At 50.2% G+C, this 18,472-nt stretch overlaps 2 protein-coding genes across 2 annotated transcripts in view; both read right to left on the reverse strand.

Annotated features, from left to right (window-relative positions):
• The window catches only part of FMN1 (formin 1), a 158,418-nt gene extending 150,761 nt beyond the window's left edge, over positions 1–7,657 (reverse strand). Inside the window, exons 1-2 of the mRNA XM_009907850.2 lie at positions 5,643–7,657; positions 2,262–2,379 (exon numbers count right to left, since the gene is read on the reverse strand). Of these exons, the coding sequence (XP_009906152.2) occupies positions 2,262–2,379; positions 5,643–7,040 (1,516 nt within the window). The 5' untranslated portion in view covers positions 7,041–7,657. The remainder of the gene's footprint in view (positions 1–2,261; positions 2,380–5,642) is intronic.
• Positions 7,658–15,324: 7,667 nt separating this feature from the next.
• LOC104306849 (POC1 centriolar protein homolog A-like) lies at positions 15,325–17,426 on the reverse strand. The gene is given in 4 exon segments (XM_054162192.1): positions 15,325–15,332; positions 16,327–16,389; positions 16,392–16,853; positions 16,856–17,426. Coding segments are annotated over 4 exon segments (1,056 nt in total). The 5' UTR covers positions 17,379–17,426.
• Between the last annotated feature and the right edge of the window lie 1,046 nt (positions 17,427–18,472).

The following is an 18,472-nucleotide window of genomic DNA, read 5'->3' on the forward strand; positions in this document are numbered from 1 at the left end:
ATCATAGAATGGTCTGGGTTGGAAGGGACCTCCAAAGCTCACCCAGTCCAACCCCCTCTGCAGTCAGCAGGGACATCCTCTGCTAGATCAGGTTGCTCACAGCCCTGTCCACCCTGACCTTGAGTACCTCAGGGATGGAGCCTCAACCACCTCCCTGGGCAACCTGTTGCAGTGTTCCAGCAGCCTCCTGGTGCAGAACTTGTTCCTCACATCCAATCTCAATCTGCTCTGCTCCAGTCTGAAGCCATTGCCATGTTATTCCTCTCAAAACACCTTTTCTGGATCTTCCAGGAACTTTTAACCTTCCAGAATCATGAGGGTGGTGAGAGCCTGGCACAGGCTGCCCAGGGAGGTGGTGGAAGCCTCCTGCCTGGAGGTGTTTGCAGCCAGGCTGGAGGTGGCTGTGAGCAACCTGCTGCAGTGTGAGGTGTCCCTGCCCATAGCAGGGGGGTTGGAACTGGCTGAGCCTTGAGGTCCCTTCCAACCCTGACAATTCTGTGATTCTATGATCATGTCCACTTTAATAACAAAGCCAAAGGAAGATTAAGGCAGAGAAGACTGAGGAAAGAGGCAGAAAGAAGCAACATGCTAAAACCAATACAAATCAGTGGATCCAGTGCTCCTGGTTATTCTTTCTCATATACAAGGCCCAAATAGATATCCACCAGAAATGGAAAGGACCACACAAGCATCACCCTGCACAATTTTTCACAGCAAAGCAGACTGAAAGCTTGGGCTTTAATTCCACTCAATGCTTTCTAGGTGGTATTTCTCAACTCTCCAAAGAGAGCTGCTCTGCTGTCTTTCATTGTGAGATTTAGGCCAACTCCACACTCAGTGACTCAATCCTGGGTAACACAGACTTCCTGGGTTACATTTGAGAAGACAAATCTCAACCAGAGTTGCACTTTTTCCCCCTTGTAAATAAGTTGTGCAAGTATTTATCTAAACAGTAAAAAAAGAAGTAGTGCTCTGTGGAGAGCTTATCTGGTAACTAGTTAGCCTTGTGCTTCAGGCTCTCTCTCTCACACATGGGTACAGGACCATTGAAAAGCCACCTGAGGGTTCCTCTGTTTATACACAAGTTAGATTCATCACCTCCCAGGACACTACCTGCAGAAAGCTTGCAGCCTGGCAGGTCACTGCCTCCCACATTCTCAGCCAGGCAGGTTCCCATTCAGTTCACTACTCTGCCATTCATTTGAATTGAATGCCACCAGAAAGGGACAGCCTGATTGATCAAACCCCCTCCTCCTAACCTCATGAATTTGTGCAGGCACACATTTGGATTTCAGCAGCAATTTAGCTGTTTACATTTAAACATCAGCAGGAAACAACACAGCCAAACCAGAATCAGAATCACAGAATGATAGGGGCCAGAAGGGATCTCTAGAGATCATCCAGTCCAACCCCCTGCCAGAGCAGCTTCACCTGGAGCAGTTCACACAGGAATACATCCAGGCAGGTCTTGAATATCTCCAGAGAGGAAGACTCAGGATCAGAGGGACTTCAAAAGCTCTTCGAGTCCAACCCCCTGCCAGAGCAGGAGCAGAGAATCCAGCACAGGTCACACAGAACACATCCAGATGGGGCTGGAAAGGCTCCAGAGAAGGAGACTCCACAACCTCTCTGGGCAGCCTGCTCCAGGGCTCTGGGACCTTCACAGGGAAGAAGTTCCTCCTCATGGAGAGCTGGAACCTCCTGTGCTGGACTTTATATCCACTGCCCCTTGTCCTATCCCAGGGTGCAACTGAGCAGAGCCTGTCCCCTCCCTCTTGACTCCCAGCCCTCAGCTATTGATAGACATTGATCAGATCCCTCTCAGCCTTCTCCTTTCCAGACTGAACAGCCCCAGGGCTCTCAGCCTCTCCTCCCCAGGCAGTGCTGCAGTCCCTTCAGCAGCCTTGGAGCCCTCCCTTGGCCTCTCTCCAGCAGATCCCTGTCCCTCCTGAGCTGGGGAGCCCAGAGTCTCAGCAGGGCAGAGTAGAGGGGGAGGAGAACCTCCCTGGATCTGCTGGACAGACTCTCCTGAATGACCCCAGGGCACATTGCTGTCCCAATGCAGAACTTTTTGTTCACCAGCACTCCCAGGTCCTTCTCCATAGGGCTGCTCTCTCCACAACCCACCCTGGGCAGCCTGTTCCAAAGGTACAGTCTGCTTTTCCAGGTAAGAAAATCTCGTGACACATCAGCATCCCTGGGCTGAACCAGATTCAAAAGGTCAGACCCCAATTTCTGCTTGCTTCACCTCTTTGTTTTACCTGCTTCTGTGTACTTTAATCCCACTTTTACTTCTTCGTGCTCTGCTTTTGGCGGCGGCCAGACAGTCTGGAGTCTCCCTGGAGTCTTGTCATCTTGCTCTGAGGGACTCAGGTCAGGCTGTTAAAATTGTGCAAGGCAAAAAAGAAAGAACATTAAAGTCTTGCAACACAGCAACTACCACCACACTCAGCTCTGCACCTTGACTCTGGAAGGGTTACCTGCATGACTCTACTGAAACAGTGTTGGAAGAGATATAAAGAAATCAAGGGCAGAAAAATAACTCTGAGGAAGAAATTAGTATCATAGAAGCATAGAATTGTTAGGGTTGGAAGGGACCTCAAGGCTCAGCCAGTTCCAACCCCCCTGCCATGGGCAGGGACACCTCACACCGCAGCAGGTTGCTCACAGCCACCTCCAGCCTGGCTGCAAACACCTCCAGGCAGGAGGCTTCCACCACCTCCCTGGGCAGCCTGTGCCAGGCTCTCACCACCCTCATGGGGAACAACTTCTTCCTCACATCCAATCTCAATCTCCCCACTTCTAGTTTTGCTCCATCCCCCCCAGTCCTATCCCTCCCTGACACCCTCAGATGTCCCTCCACAGCTTTCTTGGAGCCCCCTGCAGAGGCCACAATGAGGTCTCCTTAGAGCCTTGTCCTCTCCAGCCTGCACAACCCCAACTCCCTCAGTCTGTCCTCACAGCAGAGCAGCTCCAGCCCTCTGCTCATCCTCATGGCCCTTCTCTGGACACCTTCCAGCACCTTCAGATCCTTCCTGGAACAGAGGCTCCAGAACTGGCCCCAGAGCTCCAGGTGAGGTCTCAGCAGAGTGGAGCAGAGGGGCAGAATCCCCTCCCTGGCCCTGCTGGCCACACTTCTCTTGCTGCAGCCCAGGCTCTGCTTGGCTCTCTGGGCTGCAAGTGCTCACTGCTGGCTCCTGTTGAGCTTCTCCTCCCCCAGCACCCCCAGGTCCTTTTCTTCATGATTTGTTGAACCTTTCCACAGCTACATGCAAAGCTGTCTGCCCCTTGGTGAACCATCCAGGGGGGGCTGTGGATTCTCCCTCTCTGGAGATATTCAAAACCTGCCTGGATGTGTTCCTGGGTGACCTGCTCTGGGTGCTCCTGCTCTGGCAGGGGGGTTGGACTGCATGAGCTTTCCAGGTCCCTTCCAGCCCCTGAAATTCTGTGATTCTGTAATCCTGTGATGCAGGAGGCTCAAGAACAACTAAGTTTCCCCCCCCCCCCCCCCGAGTGACAAGAGCCATGAGGGCTCTGCTGAGGAGTAAACAGCAGTGTGATTTACCTAAGACATCCTTTGACAATGTAATTTTCTGGAAGCAGAGCTACTTGATGAAATTCCTGCCCCACCCCCAGCAGCTTGCTCAGCCCACATAATGCTGCCACATCAAAGCGCTTCTGCAGCTCCTAATGGGCCTGCAGTGTCAACTGGAATGCTACAATAACCCTTGAAATGGGAGGGAGTGTGGGGGGGGAACACTAAACCAGCATTTTTTCAGAGGTTTGTGTTTAGTGGGTTGGGGTTTTTGTTACATCTCCAACGTTTCTGCACCCGGAGTTACAAAATGCTGCCATAGGAGTAACCTGCACAGCCCCAGAATCACAGACTTGGAAGGGACCTCAAGGACCTTCGAGTTCCAGCCCGTGACACCTTCCCCCTTCTTCCACACCTGCAGCAGCAGCAAAACCCTACACGAAAGTGGCCCTGCAAGCAGCAAGGGAAAAGCAAAGGCAAGATGCTCTCACTCTGGCTTTGCCCCGAGAAAATGCAGGTTTGGACCAGAGCAGACATTAAGCAGACAGCTCGAAAAGCCTCCTGTTGCTGTCAGCTGTGGTGACAGCTCCCCAGCCGGCTTTGCTGTGAGCCACACAAGCGCTGAGCCAGCGCCGGGGAACGGTGTCAGCAGGAAGCAGCAGGGCAGGAATGGGAAGGGCAGCAGCAGACTGCAATTGCTGTGCATGCCACAGCCACCAAGTGCCTCTTTCCTTCTCCCCACAGGCAATTCACCACAAACTGGTATTATCAGTCTGCCCAGCTGTTGGGCAAGACTTCTGCCAAGTTTCTAACCTCATGCAAGAAAAAGAGAGCACAACAAGCACAACAGATTCACTCGTAGGAGCTTCAGGTTTAGGGTAGAGCCCTGCAAGCTTCATCGTTCAGATTAATTCCCCTCTCTGGGTCAGCAAGAGCAACCTTCTGGACTTGCTCATCTGCCAAAGATGGAGCTGCTGGGATTTAGGGTTAGTTGGTCGAATTTAGGGTTATTATTTCAGGGAATTTAGGGTTAGCTGGTGGAATTCAGGGGTATTATTCGGTCAAACTTAGAGTTATTATTTGGTTGAATTTAGAGTTATTATTCGGTCGAAGTTTAGGCTTATTTGGTTGACTTTTAGGGTTATTATTTGGTTGAATTCGGGGCATTTGATTCAATTTAGGGTTAGTATTTGGTAGAATTTTAGGGTTATTTGAATTTAAGGTTAGTATTTGGTAGAAGTTTGGAGTTGTTTGAATTTAGGGTTAGTATTTGGAAGAATTTTAGGGTTATTATTTAATCTACTTTTTTTTTTAAACTATTTCTTTAAGATCCACTAAATCTCCACATGCCTAAAAAATATTAACCTTGCAAATGCTTATATTTATCTATAACCACAATGGCCTAATTGGAAACACTAAGTTAGCCTCAGAGAAGGTTAAATTCTTATCAGAATTTGCAAAACCATGTGAATATGAAATATATATTTTATATATATATATATAAATATTACTTTACATTCTATGTCCTGGACAAAGCGAGATGAACATCATCCATAACTTCTTGTTTCAGCTCTTACCATGGAATTATTCCTTTTCTAGAGGTAAACTTAAACATTGCCTTCACAAACAAAAAACCCAATGAAAGAATAAAAAGCTTGATCACCTCTTAAATAATGCTACAGTCAGTATTTGCAGCACCCAAGTGATTTAAAGCCATCCTCAACACCCAGGCAACTGGCTTGCAGTGCTCTGTTACAACCAGAAACTGCTTTTGAAGCTCTCACTATCAAGAGGCTTTGACTATCAGCAGGTCTCACTGAATTAATTATTCTGCTACAGATGACCAAGAGTCTGGACAAACCAGCAACAAAACTTCCTTCAGCTGGGAATCCAAAAGTTCAGATTGCCAAGAGCAGAGAAGAGAAGAGAAGGTTGCTGCCATCTGGCCCTACAGTTCCCACTAATCATTTTTAAATGAGAAGTTATTTTTCTAGACATATCATAGTGCCATAGTATCAGTCAGGGTTGCAAGGGACCACAAATAGATATATAAATACCCATCTACTTCCACATCTTAGGAAGAAAAATAAACAAACACTCAACCTACAGATTTGTCTGCTGGTCCATCCCCAGGTTTTGATTTTGACCTTTCAAAGACAGCTTTCAAGTACTCCTTCTCGCTTCTCATTTTGCGCTTTATGGCTTCCAGCTCCGAAGTGTCGGCAGTTGACTCCTTCTTAGGAGGCCGCGTGAATAAAGCCTTGAAGACCTCCAAGGCAGACTCGGCAGGGCTCGACTTCACTTCCTCAGAGGGAAACCCTGGGTCTGTTTTGCCGGAGGCTTTGCTCCCCTGAGCTTCATCGCTGTCCTCGGCCTCCCCAGCAGATCCCTCGGCAGAGTCCTCAGCTCTGTCTTCATTCTTGGAGACGTCTATGTTTAACAAGTGTGAGAGCTGCTCCAGGAAGGTAGGACTTGCTTTAGGCTCAGCTGCTTTTCTCTTAGTGGTCAGGCCTGACGTGATGCTGGATTTCTTCACCGGCTGGCGTAACTTAAGCAGAGCTAAATCGTTCTCCCGTGGTTTGATTTCTGTAACCGTTTCCTCACTCTCCGTGGCCAGTCCCTTCTTCCTCACCCGCAGTCCACTGAAGAAAGCAGGCAGCTGGAAAGTCTTTTCAGCCAGTGCCGTTTTGGGGAGCAACGTATGATCAGCTGAAGGTCTTTGTTCTTCAGGTAGAAGTTCTTGAGGGCATTCCCCTGTAGCAAGCAAGTGACTGAACTGCTCATCCATTAATAGCCTGTCTTCTCCACAAGAGTCATGCTCCAGAACACCATCCAGCTCTCTGGGGAGCTGCTTAGAAAGTGCTGGGTGTAACTCGGTGTCATCTGTACCCACAGCATCATCGCTGTTGCTGTGCCCTTCCGATTCTGACTCTTCCTTGTGTCGATTGTTATCACCCAAAGCCTCAGCAGACACAGCAGCACTACTGAGCCCCGACTCGCTCGCATCATTTGCATCGGTGTCTAGGTCCTTGCTCTCTGCATCCGACTCTGTGTCACTTGTTGTGTGAACCAAAGTCCCCTGCACAAGAATAGCATCCTTGTCGTCGTTGTCAGATTCAGACAGAGAAGCCTGTACCAACCGCAGATGGTGAAGCAGCAATTCATTCTGCTCAGCCAAGTCCAGTTCCGGGCCGCTTTGCCGGCCAGCCGTTGGGTCAGCTTGGCCACTGGCACTATTCACGGCGTGCTGATTTCCCGAGCCCTCGCTGCAGCCATCACCGTTCCTCACGTGCCAGGTGTTGGCAGGGGTGTTTACACTGGGGTGCAAAGGTTGGAATGCTTTAAGCACTGTCGTTTCTTCTCTGGAAGCCGCGGGTTCGAGTTTACTTGTAAATCCCAGAAGCGTTTTCACGGAGAAAGTAGTGGAAAGCTCAGGTTCGTCTGCTGCTGCATTCTCCAGCTCTGAAAGCTCACTACACCCGGGCATCCCATTTCCTCCTTCCATGTTGCGTGAAGCACGGAAGAAGTTCCCTGCTAGCAGCGCCACTAACTGCAGAACAAATATTTACTACAGGCATTCAGCCACCGCCTGAGCTCACTCCGGGCACCGCGACAGGCAGCGCTGCCCGGCCCTGCGACGGCAGCCAGCCTGCCTCCCCCGGGCCACCCTGCCCCTCCTGCTGCCCCAGCGCTGCTAGCCGGCAGCCAGCTGTCCCTCAGGTCTCCAAACTCTGCTCGGGGAGCAGCCAAAGGACCTCACCGTAAACAAAGTTCTCAGCAGCGCCGGTGCCTCGCTCCCTTTTACACAAAGGGCTTTTTGTCCCGGGCGCCGGTGCCAGCGGCACTAATCTCGGTTGGAAACTCGACCAATGGTGGCTGCTGGGGCTCCTGCGATCCTACTGGCTGCACAGCACTTCCTACGTGCTCCCAAGTGCGGAGCGCTTACTCCAACCAGCCTCCCGCACACCACGGGGCACAGTGCTGCTTGGCGACTTCCTTGTCCCGCTGCCCCAGCTGCCGCCAGCGCTTCACAGCAGACGATTCCCCACCGAGCCTTCTGCGCAAGCTTCCCGCTTGGATAAAGATCTTCCCGGGTAAATCCATAATCACCAAAAATACAACGTCAAATGGAAACCCCAAGTACCAAACGCCAAGCCTCCCGCAGCCTGGGAAGAGTCCTCAGCTCCCCGGCGGCCTGAGCAAGCTGGGGTGAGCGCCCTCGGAGCTGAAGAAAGCAGGAAAAGGAAAGAAAAAAGAAAACCAAAAAAGAGAGGTTCCCTTCCGATTTGCTGCAGGTTTCATGTGGAATGCAGATTTCAGCCTCCGGGGCCAGGAACGAAAACCAACAGGACTGGTTTCATGTTGCGGCTGTCCTGGCTGTGCTCAGCGCCGTGAACCGAGCACAGGTACTTATCAAAGGCTTGCGCCACACCCAGCGGCTGGGAGCTGTTTGGGTGGGCAGGGTGCACAGCCAGCCCTCAGGAATGCCGGAGTTAACTGTTTAGCAATCAGGCAGGCTGGCCGGCTGCAGCTGGAACTCTCTCAAACCAGGACAACCTCTGCTGACGTTTGTGTTTGGTACCTTTCACCTCTCTATCACAGAATCAGCCAGGTTGGAAAAGACCTTCGAGATCATCCAGTCCAACCTATCATCCAACACCATCTAATCAACTAAACCCTGGCACCAAGTGCCTCGTCCAGTCTTATTTCAAACACTTCCAGGGATGGTGACTCCACCACCTCCCTGGGCAGCACATTCCAATGGCCAGTCGCTCTTGCTGGGAAGAATTTCTTCCTCACTTCCAGCCTGAACCTCCCCTGGCACAGCTTGAGACTGTGTCCTCTTGTTCTGGTGCTGGTTGCCTGGGAGAAGAGACCAACTCCCACCTGGCTACAACCTCCCTTCAGGCAGTTGTAGACAGCAAGAAGGTCTCCCCTGAGTCTCCTCCAGGCTAAACAGCCTCAGGTCCCTCAGCCTCTCCTCACAGGGCTGTGCTCCAACCCCTCACCATGGCAATGCTGTGTGTGTAGATTTGGTTAGGTTAGTACTCCCGCTCAGCTGTATAACACCAGGCACTGTAATTCAGTAGTAACAGAAGCTGTCAGGGACAATATAAATAAAAGGAACAAAATACTCAGCAGCACTTCTGATATTCAGAAAGTCAGTAACATTTAGGGCAGGTTCCAGTCAAAAGTCTTCACTTCTGTTCCTTTACTTTTAAACCTGCAGAGACTGCAAATCTCTGCAGGAATTTATATTCTTGTTATTTATTTCCTGGCCCTGGAGAGGTTTGTGTTGTCTAATTTCCACACTGGCACCTTGGAAATTCAAAGAGACTTATTTTCTTGCACCCAAGTAAGAAGGGCATTCCACAGCCAGGCATTTAGCCTACAAGAAAGCTGCCAAGGGCTTGTAGTGATAGGGTGAGAGGGAATGGATTGAAGCTTGAGGAGGGCAGACTTAGACTGGAGGTTAGGAAGAAATTCTTTACAGTGAGGGTGGGGAAATGCTGGGACAGTTTGCCCAGGGAGGTTGTGGATGTCCCCTCCCTGGAGGTGTTCAAGGCCAGGGTGGATGAGGCCTTGAGCAACCTGGGCTGGTGGGAGGTGTCCCAGGGGCCCATGGCAGGGCATTGGAACTGGATGATAGTTAAGGTCCCTTCCAACCCAAACCATTTTATGAATCTATGAGTAAGTGTAAACAAGCAAGGTGGGGAACGCTGCCCTTCACAGGGCAGGAGGGAGCTGGGGGGTTGTTCGGCCTGGAGGTGACTCTGGGGGGACCTACAGCTGCCTTCCACTAGCTGAAGGGATCCTACAGGAAACCTGCAGAGGGACTTTTCCTCAGGGTGTCTAGAGACAGGCCAAGGGGGAATGGTTTGAAGCTGAGGCAGAGCAGGGTCAGACTGCAGCTGAGGAAGTTCTTCAGTACAAGGGTGCTGAGACTTTGGAACAGGCTGCCCTGTGGATGCCTCCTCAGGCAGGCCAGGCTGGATGAGGCTTTGGGGATCTGAGTCTAGCTGAGAGGTGTCCCTGCCCATGGTGGGGAGGTTGGAGCAGATGATCTTTGAGGCCCCTTCCAGCCTGAGCCATTCTGTGGTGATTCTATGAGGCATTGTACTGAGATGCCAGAAAACTTCAGAGCTGAACAGTGAATAATTGTATCTCCAGAAGGAGATCTATAGGTTATAAACACAGAAGTAATCTCACAAGCCTGCAGAAGATTATACTGCTTTCTAGGGATCTCTCCTCTTGATAACAATCTCTAGGGAGTGAGAAGAACCTTTCAAGCTTTTTGAGCATTAGGATGAGCAAAGGAACTCTTCTCTGTCTCTGCCCCTGGAGAAGTGTCCAAAAACTGGACAGCAGCCAGTCTCTCAGTGTCACCACCCAGTCAGACCATACACTCTCAGCCCCAAATAACACTTTTGTAAAGATTTATTTCTTACAGTTTCATAGAATTCTAGAATGGCCTAGGCTGGAAGAGATCTTAGAGATCATCTAATCCAACCCCCTTGCCATAGGCAGGGATGCCTCTCAACCAGACCTGGTTACTCAGTGCCACATCCAGCCTGGCCTTGTGAACATCTCCATGGGGAGGGCATCCACAGCCTCTCTGGACAATCCATTCCAGAGTCTTGCCACCCTTGTAGTGAAGAATTTCTTCCCCAGATCCAATCTAAACCTATTCTCCTCCAATTTAAATCCATTCCCCTTTGTCCTGTTGGTGGACACCCTTACAAAAAGTTAAACTGCAGGTTTCCTGCAGGATCCCTTCAGCTATTGGGAGGCAGCTCTACGGTCCCCTTAGAGTCTTCTCCAGGCTATCCTCATAGCTGAGGTATGAGGATATCATCCCTGCTGAGGGGCTAGACAGCTGCTAATGTAATCCACACTGGTGCTGTTTGTGGGTCAAACACATCCATGGGAATGTGCCCTTCACCTTTGTAGAGGGGAAGGAACCCATCCCATTGTCATGTGCAAATGAGATGGAGCCAGTTTGTTGGCAGCAGTGTTTTAATGCTGGGTGGATCTAGCTCATGAGGAAAGCCTCTCTGCACAGGCTGCAATACTGCAGCTGAAGGAAGAAACAACTCCAAAATCTCAAGGAAAAATAAAAGTAATGATAAAAAAATTCCATTGTGCTCCTGTTTCTGTCTGCTGCTTTCATAAACCTGACAGCTCCAGAGCCCCAGCCCAGCCCCCACCACCTCTCACAGCAACCTTCCATGCTCTAACAATACAAAAGGACAGTCATTCCTGACTCTTTAAAGCACATTTAATAATCCACACGCCCTTTGTGACCTACATTTCATCACAGACACAAGCCACACCTACAGCTCTCTCCACTTCTGCTCTTCAGGTGTCTGTGAGCTCCTAAGGCAGATGTTAAAATGAGCTTTGAAGGAAACAAGACAATAAAGCCAGAATAAAGTGATCTCCTTCCTGCCACTCTCACACTGCAGGGCTCAAGGCTTTCTGATCACATATCTATTCAGATTTCCTCTTCAGATCACTCTAACAGCAAACTAGAGAAACATGAAGAGAGCACCAAGAGAAATAGGCAAAGCAGCTGAACCATACAGAAAAACTTGGTTTGGTTTGTTTGGGTTTTTGTTTGGGTGGGTTTTTTCAGCATAAAAAAATGTAAAGCAATGAAAATGTGCATGATTTCTTGCAAAGAATCTACTCCTCCAACGTGCAGGAGCTGTGCCAGGCCTCAGAAGGGGCACGTGAAGCAGCAGGCTGTGCTTCAGGCTCAGGTGGTTGGAAGCCATCCAAAGCTCAGCTGACAGTCCTGCCCTCTGCCCTGTCCCCAGCCCCACTGATAATGATCTTAACATTCTCCTGCTTCTTCTGCCTGCCTCCCCTGCTGCTTATCTCCTTTATACTTAGCATTTTAACTCTTTAAATGCTCTAAAATAGAAGGGAAAGGGGGGGGGGGAAGGCAGAGAAGATGGAAGAAAACCTGAAAGTCCTGGATTTCCATTGGTATTTTTAGCCCTGGTTCCTCACTCTTGACCATTATCTGAGCAATCTTCCTGAGGCCTGAGGAGCTGGGTATTGTATTTTTTTTAATTAATAATCCTAAAATCAGCACTGTACAGGATCAGAGGATGTCAGGGGTTGGAAGGGACCCAAAGAGATCGCTGAGTCCAACCCCCCTGCCAGAGCAGGACCATAGAATCCAGCACAGGTCACACAGGGGCTAGAAAGGCTCCAGAGAAGGAGACTCCACAACCTCTCTGGGCAGCCTGCTCCAGGGCTCTGTAACCCTTATAGTAAGGAAGTTGCCCCTTGTGTTGACATGGATCCTCCTGTGCTGCAGCTTACATCCACTGCTCCTTGTTCTATCCCAGGGAGCAAGTGAGCAGAGCCTGTCCCCTGCCTCCTGACCCCCAGCCCTCAGATATTTATAAACATTTACATAGAATACATAGAATAATCTCCTCTCAGTCTTCTCTTTTCCAGAGTAAAAAAGCCCCAGGGCTCTCAGCCTCTCCTCCCCAGGCAGTGCTGCAGTCCCTTCAGCAGCCTTGGAGCCCTCCCTTGGACTCTCTCCAGCAGATCCCTGTCCCTCCTGAGCTGGGGAGCCCAGAACTGAATGCAGTACTCCAGATGAGATCTCAGCAGGGCAGAGTAGAGGGGGAGGAGAACCTCCCTCGATATGCTGTTATTAGCAGTTAAATAAGTTTGGATGTAGCACCAGAAGCACAGCTATGGTAGTTCTTATCAGAAGTTACCAGAAAGAGTGAAGCAGAAAGCACATGAAGCACGCCTGAAGGCGTGCATATGGCATGCTATAAACCTAGGGAACATCTAAGCCTCTAGAACCCATCATCAAAAAGTGCCAGGCTGGATGGGACCCCAAGGATCATCTGCTCCAACCTTTCTAGGTGACAGTGGAGTTGAAGTTAGGTGGCTCAGCACCCTGTCAAGCTGAGCTTTAAAACTGTTCACTGTTTCCCTTGGAATCAGAGGATGATAGGGGTTGGAAGGGACCTCCAAACATCATTGATTCCAACCCCCCTGCCAGAGCAGGAGCATAGAATCCAGCACAGGGCACATAGGAACACATCCAGACAGGGCTGGAAAGGCTCTAGAGGAGACTCCACAATCTCTCTGGGCAGCCTGCTCCAGTTCTCTGGGACTCTCACAGTGGAGAAGTTCCTCCTCACGTTGAGGTGGAACCTCCTGTGCTGCAGTTTACATCCATTGCCCCTTATCCTATCCCAGGGTGCAGCTGAGCAGAGCCTGTCCCCTCCCTCCTGACCCCCAGCCCTCAGCTATTGATAGACATTTGTTAAATCCCCTCTCAGTCTTCTCTTCTCCAGACTAACCACCCCCAGGGCTCTCAGTTCTCAAAGGACACTGCTTCAGTCCCTCAATCATCCTGGTAGTCCTCAGAGATTCCAATCTCTGACTGTTCTCATAGTGACAAACATTCTTCTGGACTCCAAAGGGAATCTCTCCAGCAGTATCTTGTCCCCACCACCTCTTGTCTCTTCCATGGGACTCCTTGTAAAAAGGAATCCTGTGAAACAAACCCAGGGTAGTGCTGAGGCAGAATTTGCAGGAGAGATGTGCTGGCATAACTCCTGGTTAAAACCAGCAGACATCCAAGAAGCAAAGGCTGGGAACAAAAGCTCACTGTAAGCTGAGTGAACTGAGTAAGATCTTCGTGCACTAAGGCACAGAGGCCAGCACTTAGTGTAACAAAGAATGGAATGGAGATCAATTTTTAATCTCTTCCCTTTGTGCTTTCCTCTTCTAGGTTCCCATCTTTGCACCTTCTTTTCATTCCAAGAGGCCTTTTGCTCTCCAGCCACAGCACATGATGTGAGAGTTTAGAAAGATGAATTAAATCAGTAACATCAAATCCACTCAGTCCTGCCAAATATTCACCAGAGTTAGGAGTTCACAGTTATCTTAGCTGCATTTTCACCCCCATTTATGGTTTCTGTTTTCAGCTGAGATAAAAAAGCAATAGGGTGGAGCTGCCTTTCTGTTTAGTTTCATTCTCTCTCCAGATCTTCTCTGGTTTTGGCTATTACATTTCTTGCAGCAGTGCAAGTGGGGTCTGATGGCAGCAGCAGCAGCAGCCTTTGCACTCCCATTCTATGGGAAGTCCTCCTCCCATCCCTTGTCACACAACTGGACTCATCTTGAAGCAGCAAAATAGGCTTTCAGAGCTGCAAGTAACTCACTCAGGGTTCTATCCTGAAAGACTTTCAAGAGAGTCACATGGAGTGAACTGGAGGCTAAAGGGTCCTGGTTGCAGTGCATCAGCCCATGCTGAGCACCCTTTTTTGACAGAAATTGAGGCTTGTGTTCTCCATCTCTTAGGAACAGTGGGGTGAATCTTGCTCCTTGTTGACTACAAGGAATTGAAATAATTCCCTTCTTCATAATGATTTGAAGTTTTAGACAGAAATTGCTGCTTTAAAAAAACAAAGTAAGACAAAAAGGAAGCACACTGCTGGCTGTCGGAAGATGGCTCCTCTTTTGCTCAAATTATTGCTTTAAATGGCTTTTCATTTGGAACTCCTCCTGCTCCATACAGTGACTCCATAGGTGCAGACTGGATTCTTCCTGCTCTAGCATGCTTGGAGCAGTGGTCAGTCCTGGAATGGCTCAGGCTGGAAGGGAGCTCAGAGCTCAGCTGCCCCAACCTCCCCACCATGCCCAGGGACACCTCTCAGCTAGACTCAGCTGCTCAAGGCCTCATCCAGCCTGGCCTTCAGCACCCCCTGGGACAACACCACTTTATTGCAAGGATAAACCTATCCCTTCCTAGCACTGCAACAACCTTCCAATGAATTACTTCAGGAAAAGGCAGTTAGGACAAGAAATCAATTTTATAACAAGCTCAAGAGAATAGCAAGGGGGAGTGCAAGCATCATTAAAAGCCTTTTCAATGGAATTCTGGCATTTCCACCAAGAGATGTCACTGTTACACAGATTTGTGCTGTTCTTGGCACAACCTTGTTACGCAGTTTAGTCTTTAAAATTCCTTCTTTCAACCACTCCTGCCTGTTTCCTTCCTCTTTTACTCTATGTTGTTCCCTTCCCCTTCCAATGTGAATGCTCCTGCCAAAATGTGTCTGTCTCTTGTTTAGTCTGGATCAAGGTCTATCCCTATCTGAGGGCTGGGGGTCAGGATGAAGGTGCCAGGCTCTGTTTGGTGGTGCCCAGTGATAGGACAAGGAACAACAGGACAAGCTGGAACACAGGAGGTTCCAATTCAACACAAGGAGACACTTCTGTAAGGTGAGGGTGCCAGAGCCCTGGAGCAGGCTGCCCAGAGAGGCTGTGCATTCTCCTTCTCTGGAGACATTCAAAACCTACCTGGTGACCTGCCCTAGATGATCCTGCTCTGGCAGGGGGATTGGAGCAGACAACCTCTAGGGATCCCTTCCAACCCCCAACATTGTGTGATTTTGTGATCTCCAGGCTGGTTATTGCTCATCACAGGAGCATGTGAGCATTGCCAGCTGGATCAGGCTGGCCCATGCTGAGCAAGTGTCTCACACTGTGGTCAGCTCAGGCTGCCATCTGAATCTTCAATGTCTTGTGCCCCAGCAAGCCTAGAAACTTCTCTTGACATAATTCACAGCCAGTCTGCCTTCAGTGCCATGGCAGAAAGGTTGGAGTAGATAATTTCTAAGGTCTCTTCCAACCTAAGCCCCTCTGTGATTCTGTCATTCCTGCAAAACTCTGAGAAGCAACAGCATGGCTCTCAGCAGTCTGTGTCCAGGGGCTCAACCTCATCTCCTTCTATGAGAAGTTCACCCACCTAGTGGACAAAGGAAAGGCTGTGAATACCTGGACCTGCATAAAGCCTCTGACACTGTTTCCTATAGAATCCTCATGAAAAAACCTGGCTGGTCATGGCTGGGACAAGCACAGAGTCAGCTGCATCAAACACCAGCTGGATGGCTGGGCCCAAGGAGTGGTACTCAGTGGAGTTAAATCCAGCTGGCAGCCAGGCACAAGTGGTGTTCCTCAGGGCCCAGCATTAGGACCACAATATCACAGTATCACCAAGGTTGGAAGAGACCTCGAGGATCATCCAGTCCAGCCTGTCTCCACAGACCTCACGACTAGACCATGGCACCAAGTGCCACATCCAATCCCCTCTTGAACACCTCCAGGGACGGCGACTCCACCACCTCCCTGGGCAGCACATCCCAATGACGAACGACTCGCTCAGTGAAGAACTTTCTCCTCACCTCGCGTCTAAACCTCCCCTGGCACAGCTTGAGACTGTGTCCTCTTGTTCTGGTGCTGGGTGCCTGGGAGAGGAGACCAACCCCTTCCTGGCTACAACCACCTTTCAGGTACTTGTAGAGGGCAATGAGGTCACCCCTGAGCCTCCTCTTCTCCAGGCTGAGCAACCCCAGCTCCCTCAGCCTCTCCTCCCAGGGCTGTGCTCAAGGCCTCTCCCCAGCCTTGTTGCCCTTCTCTGGACACCTTCAAGTCTCTCAATGTCCTTCTTAAACTGAGGGGCCCAGAACTGGACACAGGACTCAAGGTGTGGCCTAACCAATGCAGAGTCCAGGGGCACAATGACCTCCCTGCTCCTGCTGGCCACACTATTCCTAATGCAGGCCAGGATGCCATTGGCCCTCTTGGCCACCTGGGCACACTGCTGGCTCCTGTTTAGGCGGGTGGCAATCATCACCCCCAGGTCCCTCTCTGTTTGGGAGCTCTCAGCCACTCTGACCCCAGCCTGTAGCTCTGCATGGGGTTGCTGTGGCCACAAAAAATGAATTTTGTGTTCTGCTGACATTCCTTCAGACATTCCTTCAGCTTGGCTTCGCTAAGCGTTAGCCTCTGCTCCAGGAAGGGAACTGGCTCAGAATAAGCAGCTGTTCCTTAAGAAGCTGCACAGTATTTGTGAGGCAGTTCTTCTCTGGCTGCTCGGGGCTCCCACGGGAATCCTGAGGGTTTGTTTCCTGCAGATGAGCACCACAATCTGCTTCTGACTGCAGAGTGCGACAGGCCCCATCCACACTGGTGCCAATCTTCTGTGTTTCCAGCACATCTGCTGCATCAAAGTTAGCCTTCCACACCGTCACCTGTTCATCAGAACCTCCAGGGGCAAGCAAGTCTCCAGTTCTCAAAAACACTACACAGGTAGCTGGCCCCTGGTGACCAGGAAGAGTATACAGAAGTCTTCCTTCTAGCAAGTCCAGGATCTTAAGAGTTGACTCCTTGGAAGCAGTAACCAGGTAATTTCCAGAGGGGTGAAAGGAAAGGCTGCTTACCACATCAGTATGCACCTTGTAATGTTGAAGCAGTCTGTTCATCCTATGTCCCACACGTTCACAGCCTCACTGGTGCCAGCCGCAGCACTGCACGCGCCGCTGGGGTGGGAGTCCAGGTGACTGACAGACCCACCAGGCTCACAGGAGGAGTGGATGCATTCTTTGCTGGTCTTATCCTGCAGCCTGACGGGTTTGTCGTCGCTGGATGACACCATCAGTTGTCCATCAGGAGAGAATCTGGCACGGCGAACCCAGTTTGTGTGTTGACTAAGTGAGAAGAGAAACTTCTGCCTGTGAACCATCCACACTTTGACTGTTTTGTCATCAGAAGCTGTAACTAAGTTCTGGCCATCCCTGGGGAAATGAACAGATCTTACAGTTGCTGTATGAGCCTTGAACACAGTAGATTTTCCTTTGATGCTGGGAATCCACAAATGGACTCTTTTGTCTCCAGAGGCTGAGGCCACCCGGTGACCAGAAGGTGAAAACTGAACACACATCACTGCATCTTCATGGCCCAGAAAGCCTCTCATCTGAGGCTTCATATTCCAGACCACCAGGCATGAGTCCATTGAGCCACTTGCCAATTGTTTCTTACTGAGACTGAAGTCCACACGAGTGACAGCAGCTGTTCCTTAAGAAGCTGCACAGTATTTGTGAGGCAGTTCTTCTCTGGCTGCTCGTGGCTCCCACGGGAATCCTGAGGGTTTGTTTCCTGCAGATGAGCACCACAATCTGCTTCTGACTGCAGAGTGCGACAGGCCCCATCCACACTGGTGCCAATCTTCTGTGTTTCCAGCACATCTGCTGCATCAAAGTTAGCCTTCCACACCGTCACCTGTTCATCAGAACCTCCAGGGGCAAGCAAGTCTCCAGTTCTTGAAAACGCTACACAGGTAGCTGGCCCCTGGTGACCAGGAAGAGTATACAGAAGTCTTCCTTCTAGCAAGTCCAGGATCTGAAGAGTTGAATCACTGGAAGCAGTAAATCCATGCTGGCTGGACCTGAGCCCTTGGCCATCCTTCAGGTGCAGTTATTGCTGCCAGGACAATCTGCTCCATCACTTTCCCTGGCACTGAGGTCAGGCTGACTGGTCTGTAGTTTCCAGGTTCCTCCACCCGTCCCTTCTTGTGGATGGGGACCACATTGGCCAGTTTCAGTCATCTGGGACCTCTCCAGTGAGCCAGGACTGGAGGAAAATGATGGAGAGCGGCTTGGAGCTCATCTGCCAGCTCTCTCAGCACCCTAGAATGGATCCCATCTGGTCCCATGGACTTTTGAGTGTCCAAGTGGCTCAGCAGGTCCCCAACTAATTCCTCATGGATTTCTGGGGCATCACACTGCTTCCCGACCCCATCACCCAGCTCAGGAGGCCACTGGTCCTGAGCTCCTGCCTTGCTGTTAAACATCGAGGCAAAGAAGGTGTTCAGGACCTCAGCCTTTTCCTCATCTTTGGTCACCATGTTCCCCTCCAGGTCCAGTAAGGAGTGGAGGTTCTTCTTGCCCTTCTTTTTAGCATTGATATATTTGTAACAATGCTTTTTATTGTCTCTCACAGAGGTGGCCAGTTTCAGTTCCAACTGGGCCTTTGCCTCTCTAATTTTATTCCTACATAATCTAACCACTTCCTTGAACACACCTGGAGAAGCCTTCCCCTCCTTCCAAA

The sequence above is a fragment of the Dryobates pubescens genome, chromosome 5 (genome assembly GCF_014839835.1).
Source record: "Dryobates pubescens isolate bDryPub1 chromosome 5, bDryPub1.pri, whole genome shotgun sequence".
Taxonomy (NCBI): domain Eukaryota; kingdom Metazoa; phylum Chordata; class Aves; order Piciformes; family Picidae; genus Dryobates; species Dryobates pubescens.